Source organism: Puntigrus tetrazona, chromosome 23 (assembly GCF_018831695.1).
Source record: "Puntigrus tetrazona isolate hp1 chromosome 23, ASM1883169v1, whole genome shotgun sequence".
NCBI classification, from domain to species: domain Eukaryota; kingdom Metazoa; phylum Chordata; class Actinopteri; order Cypriniformes; family Cyprinidae; genus Puntigrus; species Puntigrus tetrazona.
Window position 1 is genome coordinate 1,443,225 of NC_056721.1, and position 25,806 is coordinate 1,469,030.

At 37.0% G+C, this 25,806-nt stretch overlaps 1 protein-coding gene across 1 annotated transcript in view; it reads left to right on the forward strand.

Annotated features, from left to right (window-relative positions):
- Positions 1–2,255: 2,255 nt before the first annotated feature.
- The window catches only part of opn7b (opsin 7, group member b), a 37,162-nt gene continuing 13,611 nt past the window's right edge, over positions 2,256–25,806 (forward strand). Inside the window, exons 1-2 of the mRNA XM_043224224.1 lie at positions 2,256–2,383; positions 23,578–23,665. Coding sequence (XP_043080159.1) covers positions 23,578–23,665 — 88 coding nt within the window. The 5' untranslated portion in view covers positions 2,256–2,383. The remainder of the gene's footprint in view (positions 2,384–23,577; positions 23,666–25,806) is intronic.

The window sequence follows — 25,806 nt, forward strand, 5'->3', positions numbered from 1 at the left end:
AATTGGAATTTTTTGCACAGTTGGCTGAATTTGCTAAACCATGCTGGTAAAAATGCTTACAGATATTGTCAAGATAATTTTTTTATTGTAAATATGGACTACGTATGTTTCTAATGAACACATGCATTACCAATGTGAAACGCCTAATGTATTTGTACAAGCTCTGTTATCAGCACCACAGTAGAAAATGAATCCATGTGTGCTGGTTGGGTCAGAACGGCATGAAACGGAATGGTTAATCAACAAGAAAGAAAACATTAAGATCTATAAAAACTTTTGCACAAAAGGTCTTTATGACTCTGAAGGCTCTTCTAATTATTAAAATGAAAAGAAAAGAAAAAAAAGGGTTCTGAAGTGGTTCGCTCAAAGATCATCTAGGGTACCCAAAATGCTACTTCTGACATGAGTGTTCAGTCCTGCTTCTGGAGGACCGCTTTCTTGCTAGAAACTTTCTTGCAGGTGTACTAGAACAGGTTTGAACTAAACTCTGAAGGACGTCGGCTAAATCTAAAATGTCTGCTAAATCTAAGAGCAGAATTGGACATCCATGTTCTTTTGACCAGACCGTTTTTGGCAAAATCGGCTAAATTTACAATTTCTCAACAATTGTTTTGTCACCAACAAAGAAGCTTTTGTGCAATGCAGTTCTTAAAGGATCTTCCTGGAAAAAGACCTTTTTCGTGAAACTGGGCTAACTAAAGTATGTGACCCTTCAAAGGCCTAATATGGACCAAGCGTATACCTACTAAATTTCTAAAGGTTAAAGCCTTTCTAAAGTTCTGATTTAGTTTTTTATTATATATTATTATGTTCCCAAGAGCCCCTATAGTGGGAATCATAAATGCTGTGAAAATTGCATCTCTAATGGTTTGTACTGTGATTACCTGCCTTCTGGGTAAAGACTCTCCTAGAGACAAGAACCCCACCATCTCACAGCTGACTTTTTAAAAGCCTTCAATGGATAATAAAGTCAGCTGAAAAAAAGGTTCTTAAATTATTATAATTTTTTTTTTTTTTTTTACAACTGAACAAGAAGCACATGTTAGCCCATTTGGTGAAAACTAGTTCTGCCGCTATTTGGAGTGTTTCTTTATAGATTTGTTCTATACATACAACACCTGGAGGCAGATTCATCTATCCATCATCTGCTTTCCAGTGGCCGTAGCTAATAGCCTACGGAAAAGTGTTTCGTTTGGGTGCCCCCAGGCTAGTCCGTTCTGATTTTATCCCCTTCTTTCATTCTCTCTCTGTTTCATATCTTTGCCTATTTTAAAAATGCGGTGACAGGAAAAATGACATGGGTTGCATTTTTTGGGTTACATTTATAATGTACATTAGCTGCCCAAATAGACAAATAGATCCTTTACTAACGTGTATTACACTGGGAATCTATACCTGGCAACTTAAGAACGGCTATAAACATTAAATGACCAAATTTCACTTGTGATCACAAAAAGAGGTTATTACAAACAAAGAGAGTTTTGAGTAAAAGTGTACTATTATTCTTATTAATGCATGATGCTAATGTTAGCTCTAATTGCAGCTGTAGAACTATTATATTTTTTATTGATTGAGAGCACTAATTAATATCCTAATGATTTTTGAGATATCTCATTTATACAATATAATTTTAGCTATTGCTACAGATACACTTGTGCTACTTCTGATTGCTTTCGTGCTCCAGGGTCACAAATGTGAAAAGAAATTGAACCCTATACATACTGTATAGAAAGAGAGACACACAAGGCGGTCTGAGTTCTTGCAAACCACTCAGAAAACGATAATCAAGTGTCGCCCAGAGGCTGATAGGAACTATAAGTGAGGACACAGAAAATGGAAACATCCACACTTTGATTTCTCAAGCGCATCATCTCAGCAGTGTGTATGTTTTCTCTGCTCACACACTGTGCCCGAGCGGACAGAAACTACAAAGAAGCTCCCAGCCCCGCGTGTGGCTCATTTACAACTACTGCTCTGATCGACTAAAACAAGCTGACCCTAGAGTAGACCGACATAGAGGACGTGAACGAGAGGCATTAGACATGTGACAATCACAGACAGTCACACACGAAGAGCAGTGCTGGTTACAAAAGCGGGAGGAGGAGAGAGGGAAGGACATGGGTGGAGAGAGAGCGAGAGCGAGAGAGTTGATTTTTCACCGCTGTGATTTCTGTCTCTCAGTACGTTCGCCGCCCGCGACACAGCAGGCAGAGTTAACGTTAGCTCCCACACAATGACTTCTCGACCCCTTAATCTCTCCTCATCCTCTCCCGTTTTTTCTCTCTAAAACAAACTTGTTTGTTCGAGGCTGATGGCTCACAGACTTCAGATTTTTCCATAAATTGGTATCGGACATAAAGGGCAGCACCAAAGTCTCTGTACGGTAAGAATGGCAGTTACAGTTTTATTACCGTTCTGTGCGCCCGACATAATGTTTATTTTGTATTTTGTATGTTTTTGTATGTTTTTATATGCTATATTTTTCCTTTTTTTTACTTATTATTTAAAAAAGGCAAAAAAACTGAAAAAGAGGAAAAGTAAACCTCTTTAGAAAAAAAAAAACTTGTTCTGTATGTTTTTATATTGCTTTTCTATGTATTGATTTTGTTGTTCTTCTTTATTTGTATGTTTTTTGCTTTTTTCCGGGTAACACTTTACTTATAGGGTCTCTTTTATTAGTAGTAATTAAGCATATATTAATACCTTATTCTACATCCCTAATCCTATGCAATACCTAAACTAAGCAGCAAATTAAGAGTCTAATTTTTTGATTTGACCTTTTCTAGGTGTAGATATAGATGTCACCTTTTTGTGGATCCAATAAACCAATGCTAGTTCATTAGTTATAGTTCATTAGATATTTATGGAGATTTATAGTGAGCATTGTGAATATGGAATGTCAGATTCGTTCGATATCATCTGTTAAGAAACAGATCAGCTGAACTACGTAACAAACATGTGGTGGTGAGCTATAACAGTGGTTCCTAACCTCATCAGCAGCATTTTGGAGGTCTCTCTTATCTGACCCATCCATTTCAGACCTCGGAGCCTCCGCTAATGAAATGAATCAGGTGTATTTGATCAGGAAGAGTTTAAGCAGGATTGGGAAACCCTAAATTGCACTGTGTGCTGTCACATGCTTTGGCGGTCCGCCCATTCTAGTGACGGGATAATGTAAATTCTGGCTATAAATACCTCTCCGCATGTCCTGTGAGCACAGTCTCTACGTGGCTGTTACACTGTGATAAACTGCATTTTGAGCACTGCGACTTTAAGAGTCTGCAAAACAAAAAGTGAATGCATGGACTGTGACAAAACGTGAAAACTTTGCTGAAACAGTGCACGCATTCATAAAGGCACGTGTAGTAACTCTTCTGTTCAGACTCTCCGTAATGCTTTTCACCTTAATTACACTGATCTCAGATTTGCGTCATCCACAGACAATTCGATTCTGAGCGTGGCATTACGATCGTAAAGCATTACCTGACGATATGCGCTCTGTTTTTAGGGTTCAGCCTTTAAGGGGTTTATAACATTCAAATATACATTGAGGTTCGCCATATTTTGCATAAAATGCCATGCTTCACTTTCTAAAGTGCTAAGACTTATTTAATGCCTCGCAGAACCAGTGTGAAAAAGTGTAATCCATACAACGAATGCATTGTATTCCACATCTTCTGAAGTCATATGAGGAGCTTTGCGCGATCAAAAAACGCAAATAAAGATGGAAATTGATATTCGGTGATAATTGCCCCTTTTGTCGTGCCTCCTAAATCACATTCATGGCAAATTCAATATCCAGGTTTTCCTGGATCAGTGATACTCTACAATAGAGAGAATGAATATATTAAACAGTCTGTTATTCTTCACACAGAGCTATTGCACAGTAGAACATATTCTTATGGTTGGCTATTGTGTGAAATATTTTTATTTATTTATTTATTTTTAATGATGAGCTTGACAGCATAAATCTTTCTTGCTAAAACAGCAGGGATGGACACTATGTACTGAAAGCTGAAAAAGGACAGAAAGTATAAGATAAGAGCTGGAGGGGGAACTGGATGGGGAAATGGCCCAAGGCGGACTAAAAACTGCATTTTCTACGTGAGGATCATGATAACCATATGATACATATTTTCGTTTTTTTTCCAGTCACAGGAGAAACGATCACACTTTATATCAGGTGGCCTTAACTACTATGTGCTTACATTTTAATTAATAATTTGAAACAATGCACTTATTATGTGCATGCATGATTTTACAATATAAATGTAAATGAATCTGTAATTAATTTCTGCATTCACACTTATAATGAAACTTTTGACACATTCCACTACATGTTAGCCCACTCTTAAACTTACCTTTACCACCAAACCATGTCCTTAACCATAACAGTATCTAACCTCAATAGCAGCAAAAGAGTTTTGCAATACAATATGAACACAATAAGTGCATTGTGCTTATTTTTTATATTGAGGACACCTAATATAAAATGTGACGGGAGAAAGTATAGATTTATGTTAAATTGCTGTGTTTAAAAGCCAGCTCATTGTATGTCTCCCTGCAGAGATGTTTCTTTAAACCATTACAGAGAGTCCTTGAATCTGTCAAGATTCACCTTATTGATTCGCTTCTGACTGCGTGAAAGTGTGGCCATCCACGTTTATTTTGCTTCCTGAGCATCTTGACCAATATTTACTTTTAGATGAGCAGGATCATTAGTGGTGCTGGTTACATATTATCTTAAGGTGTCTTTGTTACAGTGTTATTACAATGTAAGTGCAGAGTAATATTTGTGACTTTTTACACAAGACACAAGGGCCTGTTTTATTATTTATGCATGCATGGTCTGTTAGGGTGGGACAATATTTGCCCGAGAAACTTTTATTTTAATATCTGGAATATGTGGATGCAAAAAAAAGAAAGAACATTGTATTGAACAAGTTCTTAGCTATGTATACTACTAACCATTTATTTTATTGCATTTATGATTTATGATCGTTGAACCTGATCTTTGCTTAATATCCTAATGATCTTTGGCATAAAAGAAAATAATTTTGACCCATATAATGTATTGTTGCCAATTGCTTTTGTGAACAAAACGTACTTTTTACAATCAGGATTTGGTTTAGGGTTAGTTTCTTGGGTTTGTTACTTTAAACGTAAGGATTTGGTTACACTTTATTTTGATGATCCACTGTCGACGTTCTATCAACAATAGCTCTACCAATTTTGCAGCTAATTTTAAGCAGTGTTGCTTGGGCACTGATAATGGAAACATCTGGAAAATCTAAATCGATCGTGGGCCCTTTGTCTCACCTGGTTGCCCTTAGATGCCAAGTATTAACCAAGGTTTGCATTTAAGTTAATAATTTGAATATCTTGAATAATTCTTAATATCAGCTGTCTGCCATATACATGTCAACGTATTCCATTAACCGTAGCCCAAACTAAAGATTAATACTCGTTTTCATTTAATATGTATACTGTGCTCATCTTGTGAGAACTGGCCTATGCTTTGATCAATTGAAGGGTAAAGCTACAGAAGTAAAATTCCCTGGAGACGTCTAATGGCTGTTAGGGTTTGCATTAAAAAGAAAAGGGAATATATATTATTAATAGCAGACCAAGGGTGCCCCACGTTCCCAAAATCGTCTATTGTGAAAAATATATGTACCTAAAATAATTGTGTGAGTATGCTTCTCAAAACGTGACGTGATAAGATTATGTCACAATAAATGTAGTTGTTTTTATTCCGACATGCTTTGCTTACATTGTTTTAAACTAGAAAGCGGCGCGCAATGCATACTGCCCAGCATGCAGTAATCTAGCATCCTCTTTCGAACGAAAAAACACATCACCCGTCTTGTGAGAACTGAACTGTGCTTTGATCAATTGAAGGTAAAGCTGCAGAAATAATGATCTCTAAAGAAGTCTGGCGGTGGTGGGGTTTGCATTAGCAAGGAAAGGGAATATAATATTTAGCATGCTCTGAATGTGTGCCCCTGACGTACGGATAAATCGGAGAGAGATGGACAGAGGGGGGTGCGAAATGAGATTTGTGTGTGAGATTTCACCCAGGGCGTTAGCTGCGCTGTGCAACCGTACCTGTCACTTTGCTTTGATGTCAGTTCCATACAGCCAAAACACAAGTCATTTCCATACTCTCTCTTTCTCATGCTCTTTCATTTCTTTATCTGCCTCTTACTTCCCTCCTTCCCCTTTATTTCTCTTTCTGGATTTAATGCAGGGTAAAGTTTGATGTTATATCCTAAGAAAAGAATCATCTGTGTCACAATACGTTCACTATCATGTACACTGTGTCTCCTGAACCATAGTTTAAACCATACACAAATGTGGGCTCAGATTTATTTATATCTATAGATATCTAGTATTGAGGATTAAATGCAGGCAGCTTGTGAGAATTAAGGGTTATTTGGGCGAGCTGGAATTTTAATAACCGCATGAATGCGCTGATGTAAATATGTTGCTTAGATCATCTGCGATACACAATGTGTGTGTTCGGTGGACTAATGACACACACGCAGACACACTTGATGTCTCCTCCAGCTGTCAGCCAATGTTTTTGCCACCTTGGCATTTTGTCAGCACAAGCGGACCGGGAGTCCACATGACAACACATATAAGAGAGCTGTTTAAATGAGCAGACATGCTTTATGAATGATTAGCATGTCAGCGCTCCACTGACTGAGCTCAAATCTATTACTGAAAGGTCCTGAAAATCTGGATTTTGCAAGACCTATCAAATGTTTAGCGCTTCCAATTCCCCAACCCCTCTTCTGCCAAATACAGGACAAAACTATTAGCTCGGTCCACAGAAAATCCTTTTTCCAAAGTCCGTGGAGCAACTGTCACTTTGCTTTCTGAATCATTGTTTCATCAGCTGTATCGTCCGAGCTTCTCTGTGACTTAAAATGTGTTTAAGATTATGCGAATTACAATAAAACAGAACGAGTAAGAAAATACGCTTTTATTATGTAATTTCACAACACGAAGTACATGTAATTGTAGCGAAAGCTTTTTCTAGCGCTGCTTTGCTATGAGGATGGGGCTCTGATGGGATTTGGTTCATCACTGACTGATAAACACCCAATGGGATTTGGTTGATCGCTGAAGGCGTAGCTTAAAATAACGGCATGAGCTTTTCTCATGCCATGCTCACCAACAGCTGAAGTTAGTCCTGTGCTGAGGGTCCATCTCAATCCCTTATATGTCACATGTATTGAAGGGCCAGAGTTTGGAACGAGAGGCTGTGTGGTTTGTTTAAACACATGTCCTCTGAAGTGCAGCGCGCGACTGATACTTATCACCAGCTAAGCAACTAAAGCTTGGATTGTTAAGATCCCAAATAAAGGGTGTTAATTGCTTGAGCAGTTCAAATCATGTCTAATTGTTCACTAAGAATAATTGCTTTTTGTGATAAATGCGCCCGGTTTTCCAGTTCCCACTAAACTTGAGCTATGTTTTGATCCGCAAAAAACACTTGTTGACTGTTCCTGAAAGGACAAGTAGAAAAATATGTCATAAGAATCATTTTCCACAACAGTAATGGGAATTTTTATTTATTTATTTTTTTAGAAGATGCACAGTGTTTTGTTTAGAAGAAAAAGAGCACCGAACGCCCGCTCCAAAACGTCACCTGTGAATTACGGTAGAGGAGAATAAAGGCTTAATGCTGTTTTGCTGCCTCAGGGTCTGAATGCTTCGCAATCAATTCTGAATAATGAACCCTATTAAGTCAGTATACAGGAAAATATCAGGGCAGCAGTTCATGACTTCAAGCTAAAAAGTGATACCAACAAAAGAAATAGCTAAAATGCTGTTGATGAAAACACACACATACTACTATGAGCGTGTAAAACATGCTGCTGCTGCACAAACAGCACACATTACAGTACATAGAGTTACCTGTAGCAGATCTATATACAGGTGGTGCTGGGGAGGTGGGGGTGTCTGATAACAACAGAACCAAACTGTTTAAATGTTGTGCAACAAACACCAATCAGCTTGTGACATGCAGTGAATTATATAGTTCATGATATGCTATCAGATATATTCGAAATTACAAACGGTGCTATAGTGCTATTAACAGTGGCATTTACAAAACTAAAATAGTGTTTTTTAGACATATAGTTACACAATGTGTATTTAGTTTCCAAACTGGTGTCATAAAAATATGTACCTCTGTGCACTTTTTGTGCAACGCCCTTTTATGTGGCTTACTGCATGTTTTGCCACAATTTCAAAAAGTAATGTCCAATGAGTGGCACTAAAACACAGGTACGATGCACATTTTTATTATATTGATATAGTTATGTATTGCGGCGGTTATATCTTTGGACTGTTGCTAAAAGTGCATGCTCTATCATGTTGGAAATATGCCATTTCAACTTCCTTTTATGCAGATTTGAACTGTTTTGTTAAACGATAATTACACAAATCAAACCGAGTTCCTCATCTCTCAAGCACACCTCTGTACTCCGTGATCTACCGAACAAACCTACCTTCTATGAAAACCCATAGATACGAAGCTGGATGTGTATGATGCTACCATTCAATAGCATCAGTTTTCATACATCCCAGCATATTAATATTGTTTTAAAGTCGTAACATGATATTCTTCATTTAGCTGTTCTTTAAAATTACAGCTTTATTCATCAAAACTCTAAATTTGTGTAAAAAGGAATACAAGCTCCTGCTACATATGTCTCGCTAAAGGTACATTTATGCCATGAGAAAGAGTAGATAGTTTCAATATGACAAGAATGTCTTAAGTTCAGCTCCAGTTTCCTATTCTAAAAATAATTTTTTATAATTCTTTCATAAGCAAATATCTTTAAGTCTGTTATGTCACAAGAACAGCTTGAGGTGCAGCGTGAATCAAGACATGCTTTTCAGTTTGTGCGTTTGATCATTTACCAGTTGCCATTTCTGAAATTACTTTTAGGATTAGTAAATCACTCTGTGGCTGGAATTTCATTTATTATCTCCGGACTGGATTTTACTGCAAACCTCGAATAACAAATTTAGTACGAAAAAGCTATTTTGTCCCTGCTATCAGTTTAGCGAACTTAATAGAAAAATCCTTTACCTTTAGTATATCAGACTGAAGAGAATTAAGCGTACTGTATGCTTAACAGGAAATTAGCGGTTTAAAATTCTTACATCGGAGACGCACTAGATAAATTGCCAAGGGAGTATGCTACTGTCAAGTGAATGTCACAGAATGCTTTGGAAAGCAGCTGAACTTATGCATGGTGTATTTCCACTCAGAAATGTTTGGGGGATGGAGACCTTTTTCGGGCACAATAAAATCCCTTTTGCATATTCAAAAGTGAATTACAGAGAGAGAAGGTTATTATGGTTGTGATAAAACTTCATCACGAGCCACAAGTGGTATTAACGCTATTCGTACATAATGCACAGAAGCAGAAGCAATAAAAAGACTCTGAGGAGCGAAAGTCATGCATCAGCTGTTAATGAAACAGCTCTAGCCCCAAGAGCATAATTTTTAAAACTCTGCTTTATTTTCCCTTGATGCACATTTCATGAATATATTCTTGCTACAGAGCAGAAAGTTTACGTCGTTCTTCGACCTTGATACGGTCAAAACTTGTTTAGCAGTCACGTTCTGTTTAACAGGCGGGTGTTTCTTCTCCACCTTCTCTCGGCTGATGGCTTTTCTTGATTTCAGCTTCGGAGGAACTCTGGTTTGAAGTTTGATCATTATGTATTTTTTGTAACAGATTGGCTCATTATAAAGACAGAGCTCGGGTCTGGAGCTGTTTCCAGCTGAAGTTAATTAAGAGCAGATATCTCGCTCCGCTAATTAAACTGGTAAGCCTTCCAAACAACCAAAAAAAAAAAAAAAAAACAGGGAACCCCTGATGTCAGTGGAGGATTATTTCCCTGTCACCAGGGCAGGTTTTGAATATGAATATGTGCGATGGCCCGACTGAAGATTTGATACATGCTGTGTGTCAGACGTGTATCTGTGAGACGATTATGTAAATGATCATGAGAGGAAGGAGATGTGCTTTTGTGGTCTAGTTTGATCTGACTTCTAAAGAAAGAGATAGATTAAGCTTTCCCGATACATAATGAGAAGCGATAAAGTCAGGGGGAGGTAATATGAGCAACTTTTTACAAGATTTCATGCACTGTATAAAGAAACACAAGAGAAAACTGCTTCGAAAATTCTACAGGAAAAGTTGTTAAGTCACTTGTTGGTCAATTATATGTAAAATAAATGTAAATAATGTTTTGTAATTATATTCTCTGTGTAACACAAAAAGCAACCAGTTCTTGGATTTGTGTGGAAAGGAAACGAGTAACTGTAATTCTCACTGTAAACTAGTAGTTTATTAGCATGCCTGCTATCAACAAGTTAGCTGTTTATTAGTGTTTATAAAGCACGTATTCTACATGATCTTATGACCTTAAAGTATGACCTTATTCATCCATATTCATCCTTACGATCCTTCAGTACCACGAGAATCAATCTCGCTTTAAGTCTATGTTGCACTCATTTAACTTTTTCTCATCTGGAGCCATTTTTTCAAATATAATAAAGCCTCTTGCCATTTATTGCAGTATTATACATGAAAGATTTGATTCATCATGCTGTGAAGGCAAGCATGTACTTAATAAATAATCTTAGTTGAATTCATCAAGTAGCAGAAACTCCTGAGTTGTCTTTTAACAGTTCACCATTAAATGGCATGAAAGAAAAGCTGTGTCAAATGCTCAAAGTCTCATGAAGACTGCCCTGAGGAAACGGGATGACACTGTGACTGGCAGCAGACGAGGTCACAGGGCGATTCTACAATAATTTCATCCATTAAACAGACAATCAGTCGCTGTGGGGCAGATCCCAAGTGTGACCGCTCAAACATTAAAGCCCATCAATGACATACGGAGTAACTGAGGCAAGGGCAGTAATCTCATGTTTCTCGGCTCTGATTTGTGGAGTCCGCAAACGATATCTCAACGCCACTATTTCTCACCGTTCTTCTTTTGTGCTATTTGGTTTTTAGGCACTAACACCCTAGCGTGTTTTACTGTAGATAATCAATTATACGAGAACAAGTTACTTCTTTTAACACAGCAGAAGATCCCACTGGATATGAGAAAGTAACATGACGGATAAATGGAGTCCTCAGTAACGTCTGCAGAAGTGGTGCTAGTCATACTCACTCAACAGTGGACGGAGACGTCATGTGATCTTCAGTCACTCAATGCATTTCATTTATTCATTTTCTAGAACGGTTTTGGGGCAAATGTGTCAAACAACCTAAATCTCACACTTCAGGTCAAATTAAGGACATGGTGCATAAACTATTGCTTTCAAATGATTAATAGTGATAAATCGCATCCAAAAATTATTATTTTATATATATATATATATATATATATATATATATATATATATATATATATATATATATATATATACATACATGTATACATATATTATGTACACAAAAAAGATTTTAATGTGTGGAGCACTTGTATAAACTCATAAAAACACGAAACATGAGTATTTCACATTTCATAGAAAGCTCAATAATCATTTACAACAACTAACTATATAATATATAATGTCAGTATACTGTTTAAACTCATTTTGCTATGACCAATTTTTTTCTAGTTTTCTCATTAGGGATTAAAAAGCCTGCAGCTTGCGCTCATTTTATTAAAACTATTATCACAGCAATGTATTCAAAGCCTTACCTCTGTCAAAATGTTTCTCCTATAAGGCTTTTCCCATTTTATATTAGCAGACGGTCTTTTCAACCCCAAATCTAACAAGGGATCAGAGGTCCTCGCTGGGTAATTTATCATCCTGCGCTCATGAGGGCAGGAAGCAGATTGATTCTCCGTGTCTAGTTAAGCAGTCCTTAAATGCCACTCCAGCAGCCTCTTAGAAGACAGATACAGAAGCAATATATTCATTACAAAACTCATTCATTATTTTATAATTCAAACTTAAGTGCTAATTATGCCATTTTAAATGTGTAAAATCTGATGTTACATTTACATCCTTCGACGTGAGCGTACATTGTGTTACGTTCCAGGATGATGAGCGCTCCTGCTTCGTAATATAGCTTGATTTTTGGTTTCCTTTTATAGTAAACTAATTTTAAATTGGTATTTTGTGAGACTTCGTTTCATCATTGTGATGTCTAATTCGCCTAAGAACGGTGGTTACATTTATTTTAATTAATCTACGCAGAGCTGAATCCGAAGAGGTTCGATAATTGTTGAGACGGGCTAGAATGTGCTGTTTGTGTGTTTTATTGCACGTAAAACTGAAATCCAGCACAACGAACAATGGGTGGGTAGTTTTAAGTTGCTCCACAAAAGCTTATATAGCAAAAAAGGTGTTGATGAATAGGTTTCTAGTGCTTTTTTAGATTGTTTTATGCTGACTTCAGCGCCAGATCACAGCTCAGTACTTACACCCACACTTCTGCAGAGTACTGTAACCTCTTTACATGAGTTTGCCCCTCAAGCACAGGACAGCCAATGAAAGCTGTCTTTAGTCTGGGCATGATTCAGTTACAGGAAAACAATTAATTTCTCTATATTAAAATGACACCATGTGCACTATATTTCGATCTGTTTAAACTGACCAGGATGGCTATCTATCTATCTATCTATCTATCTATCTCTATCTATCTATCTATCTATCTATCTATCTATCTATCAGTCAGTTAACTAACCAATCAATCAATCAATCAATCAATCAGTCAATTCACTTTAGAGGCATTGCTTTTTTTGTCATCGTTGCTCTAAGTTGTGCTTGTAGATGCAAGTGATGCCGTCAATGTGTATTGAAGTCAGCTCATGTTTTAATTACTGTGGCGCTGTTTCAACAATCGTCCACTTCCAAAACATTCATCATTAGCCTTAACAAGACAGTTGAACGCTGTTTTTATTTGCTGATGATTTGCTTGCAGTCAGCAGGAGTTTGAGAGTAATCTGCCCTCAGCAGCTTTAGCAGCGTGTCAAACAGACAGAAAGTGGAGAGCTCAAGAACCTGCTTTTGGCAGAGCTGACAAGGAAATCTCTCTCTGACCCTCTCTGTCTCTTTCATCTACACACACACACACACACACACACACAATGTCAAGAGGATTCTTCTAAAAGCCAGCGAATCCAGATCAAGAGCTGCACCAAATGTTTGATATAGTAGATGGGCCACTTATTTTAAAGTTTTTAGTATTTAATTTATTGTTATTAGTTTAGTAATTATAATTTTATGTTTACAGTCATGGTCAAAAGTATTGGCAACGACATAAAGATTGCGTTTTGCTAAATTTGCAACTTAAGCTGTCGTTGTGTTTCTAAATTATGACGTTTCCAAAACTTGTAGAACGTGAACACCACAACAGCTTAAATAGCAAATTATATGTGATCGTAGAGTGTGCGCATGCCCACATCTGAGCTCGCATTTATAAAAATTGTCTTTGACGTGGAAAAGCACTTAGCTTCACGTCAGCGTCTGATCAGACGTACACACTTTTTATTGCCAGAGTGTTGTAGGTTTTTGGTAAATCTAAGCTGTTCATGCAGCTTGCTTCTCTAAATTACGTTGGTGATATTTTAATGACATAAATTAGGAGTCGTTTACAAGCAGAGAGCTGAAACCATTAATTTGCGTGCAAGTTGAAGATAATTTGCGATTCATAGATTTGAAACATGAGCTTTCTGTTCATACACTCCTTCTATGAATAACACGTTTACAATGATTGAAATGATTGAAAGTAAAGCTTTTTGTAAAGCTTGCACATATAAAGAACTTTAACAGTATGATTCAACTTTTGAATCTTTATAAATTCTCTCTTCGGAACGAAAAGTTATGAATGCAAATTGATTCCGAATTCCAGTTCTTTCCCAGTTCTTCAGATGATTGACTGATAAATCACCCAGGCTAATTAGGGTTTTTTTTTCTTGTAGAATACATGTTTTCAAACAGCTTTTTCTCTGGTGATCTGGTGATTTATTCATGTGCTCTGATGTTGGCTCATGGCATTACAGCGGCGGATTCGCAGAACAAAGAGCAAAACAAACCCTGGTCTGGCAGAGCTCCAGCACTCTGCACGCTGTGAGACAAGCTCGACTCCACTGTAAGACAGTCATCTGCCGAGGTGGCGGCTGACAGGAATAGATAACTAGCGTTTGCCCCAGAGTGCACCAGTGCTCAGGTCCTGCTTGGGTGTCGAGTTTCATCACACATCAAACGTCTCTCCTCTACCGCCATTCATCTTGGACTGCTCAGTGAGTGTTATTTGTATCTCCTTCCCAGAGTTGGCCTAGAACAGATGATCCTCATGGAAACAGAGATGAATGAGGCTGTGTGAGGATACTGTCCAGACACGAGCGTAATGTGATGGGCACGAGGTCTGCACGCAGCTCTCTGAGAAAGAAACGCTATGAATTGAACTCAGGATTAGAGCGAGACATTTCAAGTGTCTCTGAGGACTCTTTAATTTCGCTGACAGATCCTGATATAACTAGCAATGAGAGTGAAGTGCTTGCAAGGAACAAAAGAGGGTCATAATTTGCTCACATTCTTGCTATTCCAAATCTGTTAGGATGTTCTTTCTTTCTCAGCAAGAACAGAATGTGCGTTTTTGGAAATGTAATTTTTCACTCAGTCCACAAAATCAGGTTACGCTTAGTGCCTTATCTAAAAAACAGATTTTTAAAAAAACATAAACATCAGTATGTGTCCTTTTTGAAAAACTAAATTGGATATTGTCATTATTTAATCTCCCTCTTGTTGTTTTAAACACATACATTATTTGTTCATTTATTTATTAATTTTTTTTCAGAATTTGTTTTGCAGAAGCTTCTTTCATACAATCAAATACAATCCTAAACACTGTCTAAATTGTGTTTCCATGCAATCAGCAGTGTGTGATTTGTTTTTGGGGTTAGTCAGGTGTTTGTGCTAATGTTGTGTTTTCCTCTGTGAAAAACGCTTGTGCATTGTAAAGCCACAAAGAAACATCTCATAGGCTCTGAGTTACATAAGTGAGCAAGATCAGGGATCTAGTAATCTGAATGCAGTGTTTAAACACATTTGCTAATATTCTGGGATATCCTTGTAGTTGTATAGTTGTCAATGCACTGGACTGTATTCCATGTGAGTTGCATACCATCATGGCCTGTGAGTAAAGAGAGAGGAATACACACGGAGAACTAGCTTACTTAAATACCCTAGAATCTCTAATCGCCGTTTAAAATGATGTCTTGATGGAGTCATCATGGATTTGTTGATCTTTTGAAGCGGTAAGAATTGATTTTGGGCAGAAAGTGAAAAATCCTCAAAGTATTACCTGTATTAACCGTTATATTGATTTTGGATTTTCATTTAAGAACCATTTCAGTGCAGGAATAATGCTATAAATATAAATGTAAATGTAAATATTGATTGCCCCCCCCCCTGTAATTTTCTATGAAGTTTGATGGATGCTTGATAGAACAAACTCTTGTTAAACAAGAGTACATCAGCAAACACCATGAAATTTACCACATAACAACAAGCATAGAATCGTCCATTGACTTTAAAACGAACAGAAATGACATTGTACCTACAGATTCTGAAATTTGTTCGTATGTAGAAGGAAAGAAAGAATAAATGAGTGAAAAAACACAAAAATGGAGGAAGCGTCTACAATTGTAGTCTTAAAAAACACAAACAAAAGTGTTTCAAAAGTGACATAGAGTTGTAACTTTATGTTCGTCCATGTTCTATTCCTGCTTTTGCTCTATCAGGCTTATATCTAAAGGTCAATCAAAGCTGTTCAATGCCCTTGAAAAGGTGGCCAATTCATCACAGAGCTGTAATTTGATTTTATTAAAACAAAAAGCTGTATTAGGGCAGCGTTATATTAGGTCAGATTCATACTGAGCAGTGAGTCATGCTCCACATTCGGTTGCTGATCTGTGTATTTATCCACTGACCTTCAAAATGCAGATACAGGGGATCAAGCTGTTAAAGGGTCTAAAATAAGTTATAATCATGACGTTATTGTCATTTAAAGGTTTACCTTGTGCTTAAATTCTTATCTAATTCAAATATGGAACACAGTTTGTCACTATTTTATGTTTTGGTGAATTAGTGGCATGTTCAAATTAATTTGAATGATTACATCCAGACATTTTGGTTCAATCTGCTTGCGCTCTATTGACGGTTACTGTATATTTAAGGGTCATGGGTGCTCCTTTACATTTACATTTCGGTTTTGCTTGTTTAACAGTACGGCCCCACTAATTGGTCTCCGTATTGAGGAGAGGAGCATGCAGGTTAATTACACATCCCAGACTTTTGATTCATTTCATTTACAGACTCCTTTTTTGGCGGAAAGGGTACGCGGAGTTTGATTTGCCGTAATTGACTCGTATAGCTCACAGTTCTGTCCTTGACCAAAGTCCACAGGGAAAATGGATTTGTGGGGAAGAAGATTCTGAGTGAATGAGAAGATATTTATATAGCGCTGCACTGCAGATTGGTGGGATTATGTGGACATGCGCCTTCTGTACTCCTGCAGCTTAAAGCTAGCATCAACCACTTAAATACACATAGTCTAAAGATCTCTGAGAGATTTACCTGCTGCAGTGCATTCAGTCTTGGTTCTTATTTACACCTTGTGTTAACATCTGTCTATAGCAGCGGCTGCTAGCCAAGTCTCTAGAGAACAAGCTCGAGTCCCTTGTTAGTGTAACTTAGCTCACACTTCTGGGCACAAGCTAGCTAGCAAGCTAGCATGCAGTACATTTTGATATCGTTTATTACAGATATATATATATTTTAGTTAGGGATATAACAGTGTGAAATTTCTAAAATGCATTAAATAACATGCATTCATGTTTAAGATCACTTATCCAGCAGTTGCCATTCATAATTTTTCAGAGCTAGCATCAAAGAACATTAATATAAACAATGCTGTCCACAAGAGGTGAAACTCATTTTAAATTTAACACAGTATTCCAAGCACCAAACTTAAAAACCAAAACTATGTGTTATAAATATGTGTACACACAGTCAGTGCCATTTCTGAAGAGTGCACATGTGCATAACTGCATAAGAGAACCCATGGTATGACATAACCTGGTATGAATCAAATAAAGCAATATCACAGGGAACAAAAACAGCAATATAGTCATCAGTGCCATACTCACTACAGTAGCATTTCAAAGATATTAAATCACTTAATTAACAGCATTTTTTTTATTATTGCTATTGCTATAATCCTTTTTTATTCAACCAAAGTGGCTGTTTTTTTGGAAAACAGTCGTGACTGGTTTAATTTCTCCAATGATGCATATTAAACAAGTTTTATTGTTTACAGAATGCAGCCAAGATCAGCAAATATTCATTAAATGCCAAGTGACAGCGTTTTTCTGATAAATGCAGTGTAAATACCTACTTTTCAGATTATGTTTTCAGTTATCCGATTTGGATAGTCTACATATTTCCTAAACTGATCCACAGTTAAATATGTGTTTGCTGGCAGTGAGAAATAATTGTGTTTCTGTCTACCTCAAAATGTGGATTTAATGGACTTTAATGGTAAATCCTAGATCTAGTGGTAGAGTGATGTATACCATCACAGCTGTCCTCTGCATTCAGCACTACCTTGCATTCAGCTGGGATTTTTTTTAATTTTTGGGTGGTGGGGGGATGTTGTGTCAATACCTGATTTGCATAATCCCTTAAAATGAACAGGATGCCAACACAACACAGACAGTGTGTGGAATCAGCAGCATTATCAGTGGCTGTGAGTCACTCTCAGTGAATTCCCCCTCGTGTTTCAGAGACGGGCTACGATCAGGTTTTGACTGTAAATAATCCATCAGTATGGGGACTCTTTTTAAATTGTTTTCTCAAAGCAGCTGTCGAATGGCTTCAGTGAGAGATAGCTATATAAATGAAGAGATTATTAATATAAATATAGCAGGGGATCTTCATTTCTGTACGTTCCTTTGGAGGATGTAATACTGAAGCTATAAGAGAGGACAGTCTCTCCATATGCACCCTCAGGGACGGAAGATAATCGCTTATGTCCTGTTTACATAATCAGCCTTATTGTTGTAACTCAAGTCCCTTGTTTCGTTGGCTTTAATTAAATCTTCTGAATTTCCTTACTTTATTTATTATTTACAGAAGCTTTTAACTGTCTCCAACTAAGCTCATCTACCCTTACATATTTCTCTCATCCTCTGTCTTGCATCATTTTCTCTTACTCTGTGAAGGAAGACTCTTTTGACTTGTAACTCATGTAGTTCATACATAAGAGACATCACAGATACTCACATAATTAATTGTTAACAATAAATATAATGCTAACGATCATTTAAATCTGCTGAGATACAAAAGATCAGCATTTGTACAATCACGTTTGGTCACAATACATTTTTGGGAGACCAACTCTCACTGTTAACTACAAATTTGGCCCTAATAAATTCCTGATTAACTGCTTATTGATAAGGTATATGTGAGGTAGTTGCTGTAGTAGTTAGGTTCAGGTATGAGGTGAAAATGGTGCGGATAATATGGTGCATTTGATATGGTGCAGTTCATTCAGTGCAGATAAAGGGAGTGGAGTTATGAGGTTTGAGCAGATTCCACAAGATTTTAGTCACAAGCTCTATTTAAAATGTTTCACTGGCTGAGTGTTTTAAAATAGTTAGACAGAAGCAAAGGGTGATTAACAGCACTGATTTATTGAAGAAAAAAACCCATTTATTCCAACAATAGGGCACTTCGGAATTTAAGGGTTAAAAGGGCATGTGCTCTGCACAGGTTGAGCAATGTGTACTTACACTGTGGTTACATACTACAGTACACAGGTATGTACAAATACACAGCTCTGTACCAGTACACAGGTTTTACAGACACTTAATAGTAAGTGAAATCCTTCCGGTCTGACATTTGCTGTTGAGCACCCACACTGAGCTTTTGGCCTGTTGAATGTAATTGGATTGTAATCTTTATGTTGGCAGGAACACATATAGTTAAGCAGTAGCAGAACCTAACTTTTCTGAGTGTGACATGGTCCTGGATCAACATCTTTGTTGACCCTGGAACAACATTGCGATTAACCAATCAGATTTGAAGAACCAGTTTATAGTTTTTGGCTTAAAATAACTGAAAATCAGTATTTGGTGCTTGTACATCAGTGTCATTCATCTATCATTTCCCTTGTTTTTAGGCATTACTCATGTATAAGGTTAGTTTTAGATAGGGACGAGACTAAATTTTTGGATTAAAATGCTGCTCCAGGGTCAACAAAATATGTTGACCGAGGAAAACCTCAAACTCAGAACGTAACAGTAACTGTGTTGCATATTGTGCTGAGCTTGAGAATGAGCGCTGTTCATGTCTTTTGAAGTTAATGTCTAATTGCTATGCAAGTAGACAAAGAGAAAAAAGAAGCTTCTGGAGAATTTTAAAAAGGGATTTTGAAAATATGGAAACAAGCCTTTGAAATCTCTTTAGTATAAACTGTGCGCTGGGCTGCAAGCTGGGAAAAAATTGTGCTTACATACTAATGTAATTTTGTGTAATTCACAACCAACCTAATCAAAGGAAGAAGTGTCAAAACACATGGGTTCATTTACATTCACCCATTTAGCAGATGCTTTGATCCAAAGGCATTTGCGACAAAACCAATTCATTTAAAGACATAATGTAAGAAGCGCAATTTGAAGTTTTAAGACTGACTAGAATGCAAGCAACTACAGAGATATGACAGAATAACAACGAAACAGTAAGGGATACACAAAGTACCAGTCATTTTTCAGATGTTACTTGTGCGACTAGCGAGAGTCAGCGAATGCGAGGACTCTGTATAGAGAAGAACAGACTTTGTATAGTTCTACAGACAACATTTTGACCGCATTGCCTTTATTATTCCACATTATTATTCCACGGGAAAAGAGAGTAAAAGTAGGAAAAGTCTTCATAATCTGTTATCCAAAAGTAATATCTTGCTCTACGTCTGAAATAACTAATCAGTTCCAAAAACTTTTAATCTCATCCTACATTTGTGTCACGTTACATTAGCTTCACTGAACATCCTGCAAGAATACATTCTTTATCCATATCTTTATTAAAAAGGTACTGATCATAAGAAATTACCATGAACTAGGGAAATGAACTGTGGAAATGGCAGATGAGGAAATGAGTAGAATGAGACTGAATTAATCTTGCTTTGGTGAAATCTCAAATAAGAACCAGATTCCAGCCACAGAATCTTGAAACTAGCGGTTTTATTAGGTAGTCTCGCATCTGAGTTGTGTAAATGGTATGGATAATGGTTTAACAGGGAACATAATACACATAATGTTTAGTTAACATACATCACATTTTACAAATCACGCTCAGGAGAGCAATCCATAAAATACTATATATGTTCAACAAATGTCAGTATTCATTAATTGTGACAACAATAACCGGTCACACCAGAACAGACTTTATAAATCTGCCAATTATAAGTCCTCTACCGTGGCCTTGTGGGATAAAGAGTCTATTGAATGTGCAGAACACAGTGCTTACTCTTTCATGTGTAATGTGAATTTGGACCTCTTTTGTCCCATATGTTTTCACCTATTATATAATAGGGAAGAATTCATATTTGAAACTACAGCTTTTTCTCAATATGAGTTTTTAAGCGACCTTGAGTCCTTATGTTCTTGTACTAAGTCATCATCAACCGTTGAAATCCACTGCGATACACAAGAACGCCAATACAGACGGCACATGAAAGTACCTGGATGTGTTCCTGATATGCGTCCAAAACACACTTGAGAGAATCAAAATTCTAAATATCTGAACAAGGATACATCTCAATTCTCATGGAGATTCGTTTTGTGTCCTCAGGTCCTTGAAGACCAATCTCCGCAAGAACACAAATCCGTGCTTTGCCTTAAGAAAAAGCCAATGACTCTGAGATCACTATCACCAATTTCAGTTTTTTTTTTATTTCACTTTTTATATGCAGATTGGTTGTCTCTCTTGTGTGTGGAGATACATCTTCCACTGTCAAGATAAATGTACGTTGTGTTCTCCTCTATTTTACCTTGACAGGCATTCAAGAGGCTGGAAGACAGGGACCATAAATAAGCGGGCCATATCTCTTGGAAAAATATTGCACAGGGAGTCTCTGCCAAAAAAATAAATAAATAGAAAATACTGTAAAACTCACAATCATCTAAAACTAAGCATGTGTAGCAAATTAGCTCAATGGGGAAATGCATATAAATAATTGCAATTGAATATAAATATTTATTTCAGCTGTTAGTAGTAACTGTAGCAGAATTAATATAACAGTCAACTAATCTGTTTATCCAGCGATTATTGTGTTTATTTCATGCTAACTATGGCCACAGAAAGCATATAGCATTAAAGCCTTATTAACAAATGATTCATATTTAACTAGAGACTAAAGCATATGGCAATTTTTTTTGTTCTCACCTTGACAGAATAAGAGAAAGATGCTTTATAGTCAGATCACTGTAAAGAAAGTATTATTTTGTTTTATTCATGAATGCATGACTGTACAGTCCATCAACTCACATTTCAAACCAACTTTTCATATATTAGATTAGATATTAGACCCAATAATACAATTTCTATTATAATTTACTCCTCACATTCCTTTCAGTTCTTTGATAATTAGTTTATTTACACAGAGAAAAAGTTACGAAACACTGTAGATCTTATTTGTGATTTTTTTTCTTCCAATGGATTTTTATTTTCCCATTGGCCTACCTAAATATTCAGATAATTAATTTATCACTGAGATCTGATGAACACTGTTGAACTTCTCTGAAGTTGCATTTTCAGGATATAATATAAGAATGATATAGATAAGAGGTATGTAGCTGAATTATAATAATTTGTTTTCATACATGTTGGGTGTCACCAAGCCAGCAGAGGGAGCCCTTGAGTCTGGATGATCTGCGATCACTCCCTCTGCTGCTACTTCCTGTTCCCAGACTATAAATATCGTAGCAGGCCCCTCACCTGCAGGTTGCATTGTTCAATTGTTAGATTGTTGTTTCCGAGCTTCCTTGTGTTTTCCGAGTTATTGATTCTTTGGTTTTGACCCTGCCTGTCTTCTGATACTGTCATTGTTTGCTGCCTGACCCGACCTCTGCCTGTTTTTGGATTTTGTTGTTGCCTTGCCTCTGATACACCTGTTTGCTGTGATTTGACGCCTGCCTGTTTTGACCATGCCTTTGTTTAATAAAAGCCAGCGAGTGGATCCGCACGCCTCAGACCCCTCAATCATGACGTTGGGTAACACTTTAGTATTTAGTTTTCAGTCACGAGATCGAGTTTCGAAGACCTGGAGGGCAAAACACCCCTAGAATTGCATCCCTAGGAGCAAAGCATTCTGCATGACCTTATTCTACATCTCCAATCTTACCCAATCTAAACTTAACAACTACCTTACTGTAGCACATTAGCAGTTTACTGAGGCATCAGTTAATGGTTCGTTATCATCAACTAGAGGACTGAAAATAAAGTTTGACTAAATATTGTTACAGAAACCATACACAGATAATTATCAAGGTAAAAATGGAGAGACATTTAATTGAGAATATTAAGTGCCTTTTTAAATTTAAGCAGTGACCTTTGATCTCATTCGTATGCATATCTGCTAGTGAGACTAACCGCTAACCGACTCGATGTTGGCAAGATGTTCCGCTGTCCACCGCGTGAAAGCTTTCGACGATCAAGAGCATCAATCACACCCATACTTTCACATGTGGCTGACAGCAAAACTGGCGAATCCATAAATCAAAGTAAGAACCGATGTCTTGCACCCAGCATTTCCTAAAAGGACTGCGGGGGATCTGATCTGTTGGTTGTGGGATGAATATAAATGTTTTACTCTTGATATCAAAAAGCGATATTTTGTATGATAAAATATCTTGCCGTAGGCTGGGAGAGAGGATATGGAGCACTAGATCATTTGTTGTGTGTGATATATTCCTCTGGGTCAGGTGCCCGCGGGCTAAAGATGAAAGTGGAGGAAGGCAAAATGTGTTAGTAATGAGAAAGCAACAGAAGTACCGACATATTACCAAGCATGTGTTATATTCTCTGTGCTCTGTTTACACAACGCCAGATTAATGTTATAGGATTGTAGTATTATTCACTGTATTCACCATATCATCCAGTGGTCCCATTTAGAGTCTCTACACACACCGTCATGCTCTAGTGCTGTGAGTGTGTGTGCTGCATGCATCAGTGCGCACATACTACGTCTCTTTGCCATGTGGACTGTGCACTTCTGAGAAAAATTGATTTATGGTAAGACATAATGAGACTCTCTCGTTTCTGGAGAACCTCTCGTCTTTTAAACTGGAGCAGGTGCTAATGGAATTGCATTGATCATTGGATCAATTCTAGGAAAGAACTGAATCCAAAAACATGGATTTTCAGATTTAAAGAGGAAGGCGTGCAAAATAAATCAAATGCAGGATTTAACATACCGGTCTTACATTTGCTCCTTGTCTTCTTCTGTGCAGATGGAAAACTCATCCAAAACTGACATGTTTCAATCCAAAATATCGAAAGAGAATGACTTGCTCTTGGGAACTGTCTACACCATCCTTGGTAAGTTTCTGTCAAAGTAGCCTTTTAATTTTGTATCCACCTTATTATAAAGTATTAGCTTAATTAAGAATAGTAACTCAGAATCATATCAATGCTTGAAACAAGATTAATTTTTTATTGAAAAATACTTTTTGTCTCTCTCCCTCTCTCAAATTATATTTATGGTTTTCTTAAATTATGAACTGCCTTTGTTTTGCCTTCTTTTTGTACTGTTCTACACTTATAATATCATTAAGATGCTTGCTCGAAAATCATGATAATTAAGAAGTTATAGGGCCAATTTGTTTCCTGTTTTTGACTCCCTCGTCAGAAGTCTCTGTTTGAATTATACTTTCAATATTTCTGAAATTCTGCGTCTAATTGTGACAACGAATATACAGTAAAATGAAGTGAACAAAGGACCAAGTTCTTACTGACACGGTCTGGATTTTAATTAAAATTCTTCAAAAGCCAGGCAATGCAAACACAATTGTTCCACAGCTTGGCACTGAACAGCATCTAATTGTCTTCAGATCCTATTTGTCATTTGATCAACTTGTAGAACTGTGTTTAGACCACTAGTAATCCTCTTGTTATTTAAATGTGTTAAATGGTGGGTGGGGCTAAACAGGCAGCGATGTAGAATCGGTGGCCAGGGCTAAACAGGTAGTGGTGTAGAATCTGGGAGCGGGGCTAAACAGGCAGTGATGCAGAATTAGTCACCACAGATTTCTACATAATTTAAACGATAGTCATTTAAAACCCCCATCCTGTGCATCCATTATCAATGAATCTATCAGTCACCTTTATTTATATAGCAATAATGTATAATGACAAGATTAAACACTTAATTTTCAGCTAAAGGCATTTGATTATTGAATGCAGAGATGTCGATGTGTCTTTAATCTAGTTTTAAACTGACAGAGTGTGTCTGTCTCCTGAACAGTGTTAGGGAGATTGTTCCAGAGTTTGGGTGCTAAAAAAGATTTAGTCTGTAGTCTGTAGTCGAGAATGCAGCAGACATGGAGGACTATAATATGATAAGAGCTAGCTCAAATATTGAGAATCTAAGCCATTCAGGGATTTATAAGTAATTAACAGGATTTTAAAATCTATACAATGTTTGAAAAGGAGCTAGTGCAGTCTTGACAGAACCGGGCTAATATGGTTATGCTTCCCGGTTCTAGTAAGGACTCTAGCTGCTGCGTTTTGTACTAGCTGTAGATTGTTTATCAAGCGTGCAGAACAACCACTCAATAAAGAATTACAATAGTCTAACCTCAAGGTCATAAATGCATGAAGTAACATTTATGCAATTGATGTTGAGAGCATATGTTGGGATTTAGATATGTAGATCAGTCCTCTACAGATGCTAGAAACATTTTTATCAAACATCACACCTAAGTTCCTAACTGATGAAGAAGAACTGACAGGGCAACCATCAAGTGTTAGACAGTGTTCTAGATTATTACATGTGGGAGTTTTAGGTCAGATAATTAACACATAATTAACAGTGAAAGGAACGGCCCTAGTACTGAGCTCATCAATACTCATTTACTGAACGCGGTCAGAAATGTAAGATTTGAGCCATGCTTAGGCACTTTCACTAAAGCCAACATAGTTTTCTGTATTCAAAAGCTTTATTTTTTGTTAATTTAGTCACGGTATTGAATAAACACTGGGGGTTATGTTTGTTTTCTTGTAAAAGCAACTGTATCTAAAGTGCTAGAAAAGAGAGAGTATGTGGTTTTTGTTACATCATCAAGTTTTTCTGCTCTGTTGGATGTGCTAAAGAATTTAGATAAATCAGGAAGATTACTTACAAAGCAGTCTTTTGTAGCGACAGTTATGGTTTTACCATACTTTACATAATACTGTATTATAATTTACAGTTTTAGCTATATGGAGTTTACACAAGACTAGATAATGATCTGAAATATCATCACTTTGCTGCACAATTGCAAATCAATTAACATTAATTCCATGTGACAGCATTAAATGTAGAGTATGATTTCAACTGTGAGTAGGTCCTGACATGTGTCAACGCCAGCAATTAAGACGTTATCTGCAGCCAGTAATAACTCAGAAATCAGCTAATTCTTTAATAAAGTCTAAGGTGCTCTGGTGGCCTGTATACAGTAGCCAACACAAAATTCACAGGG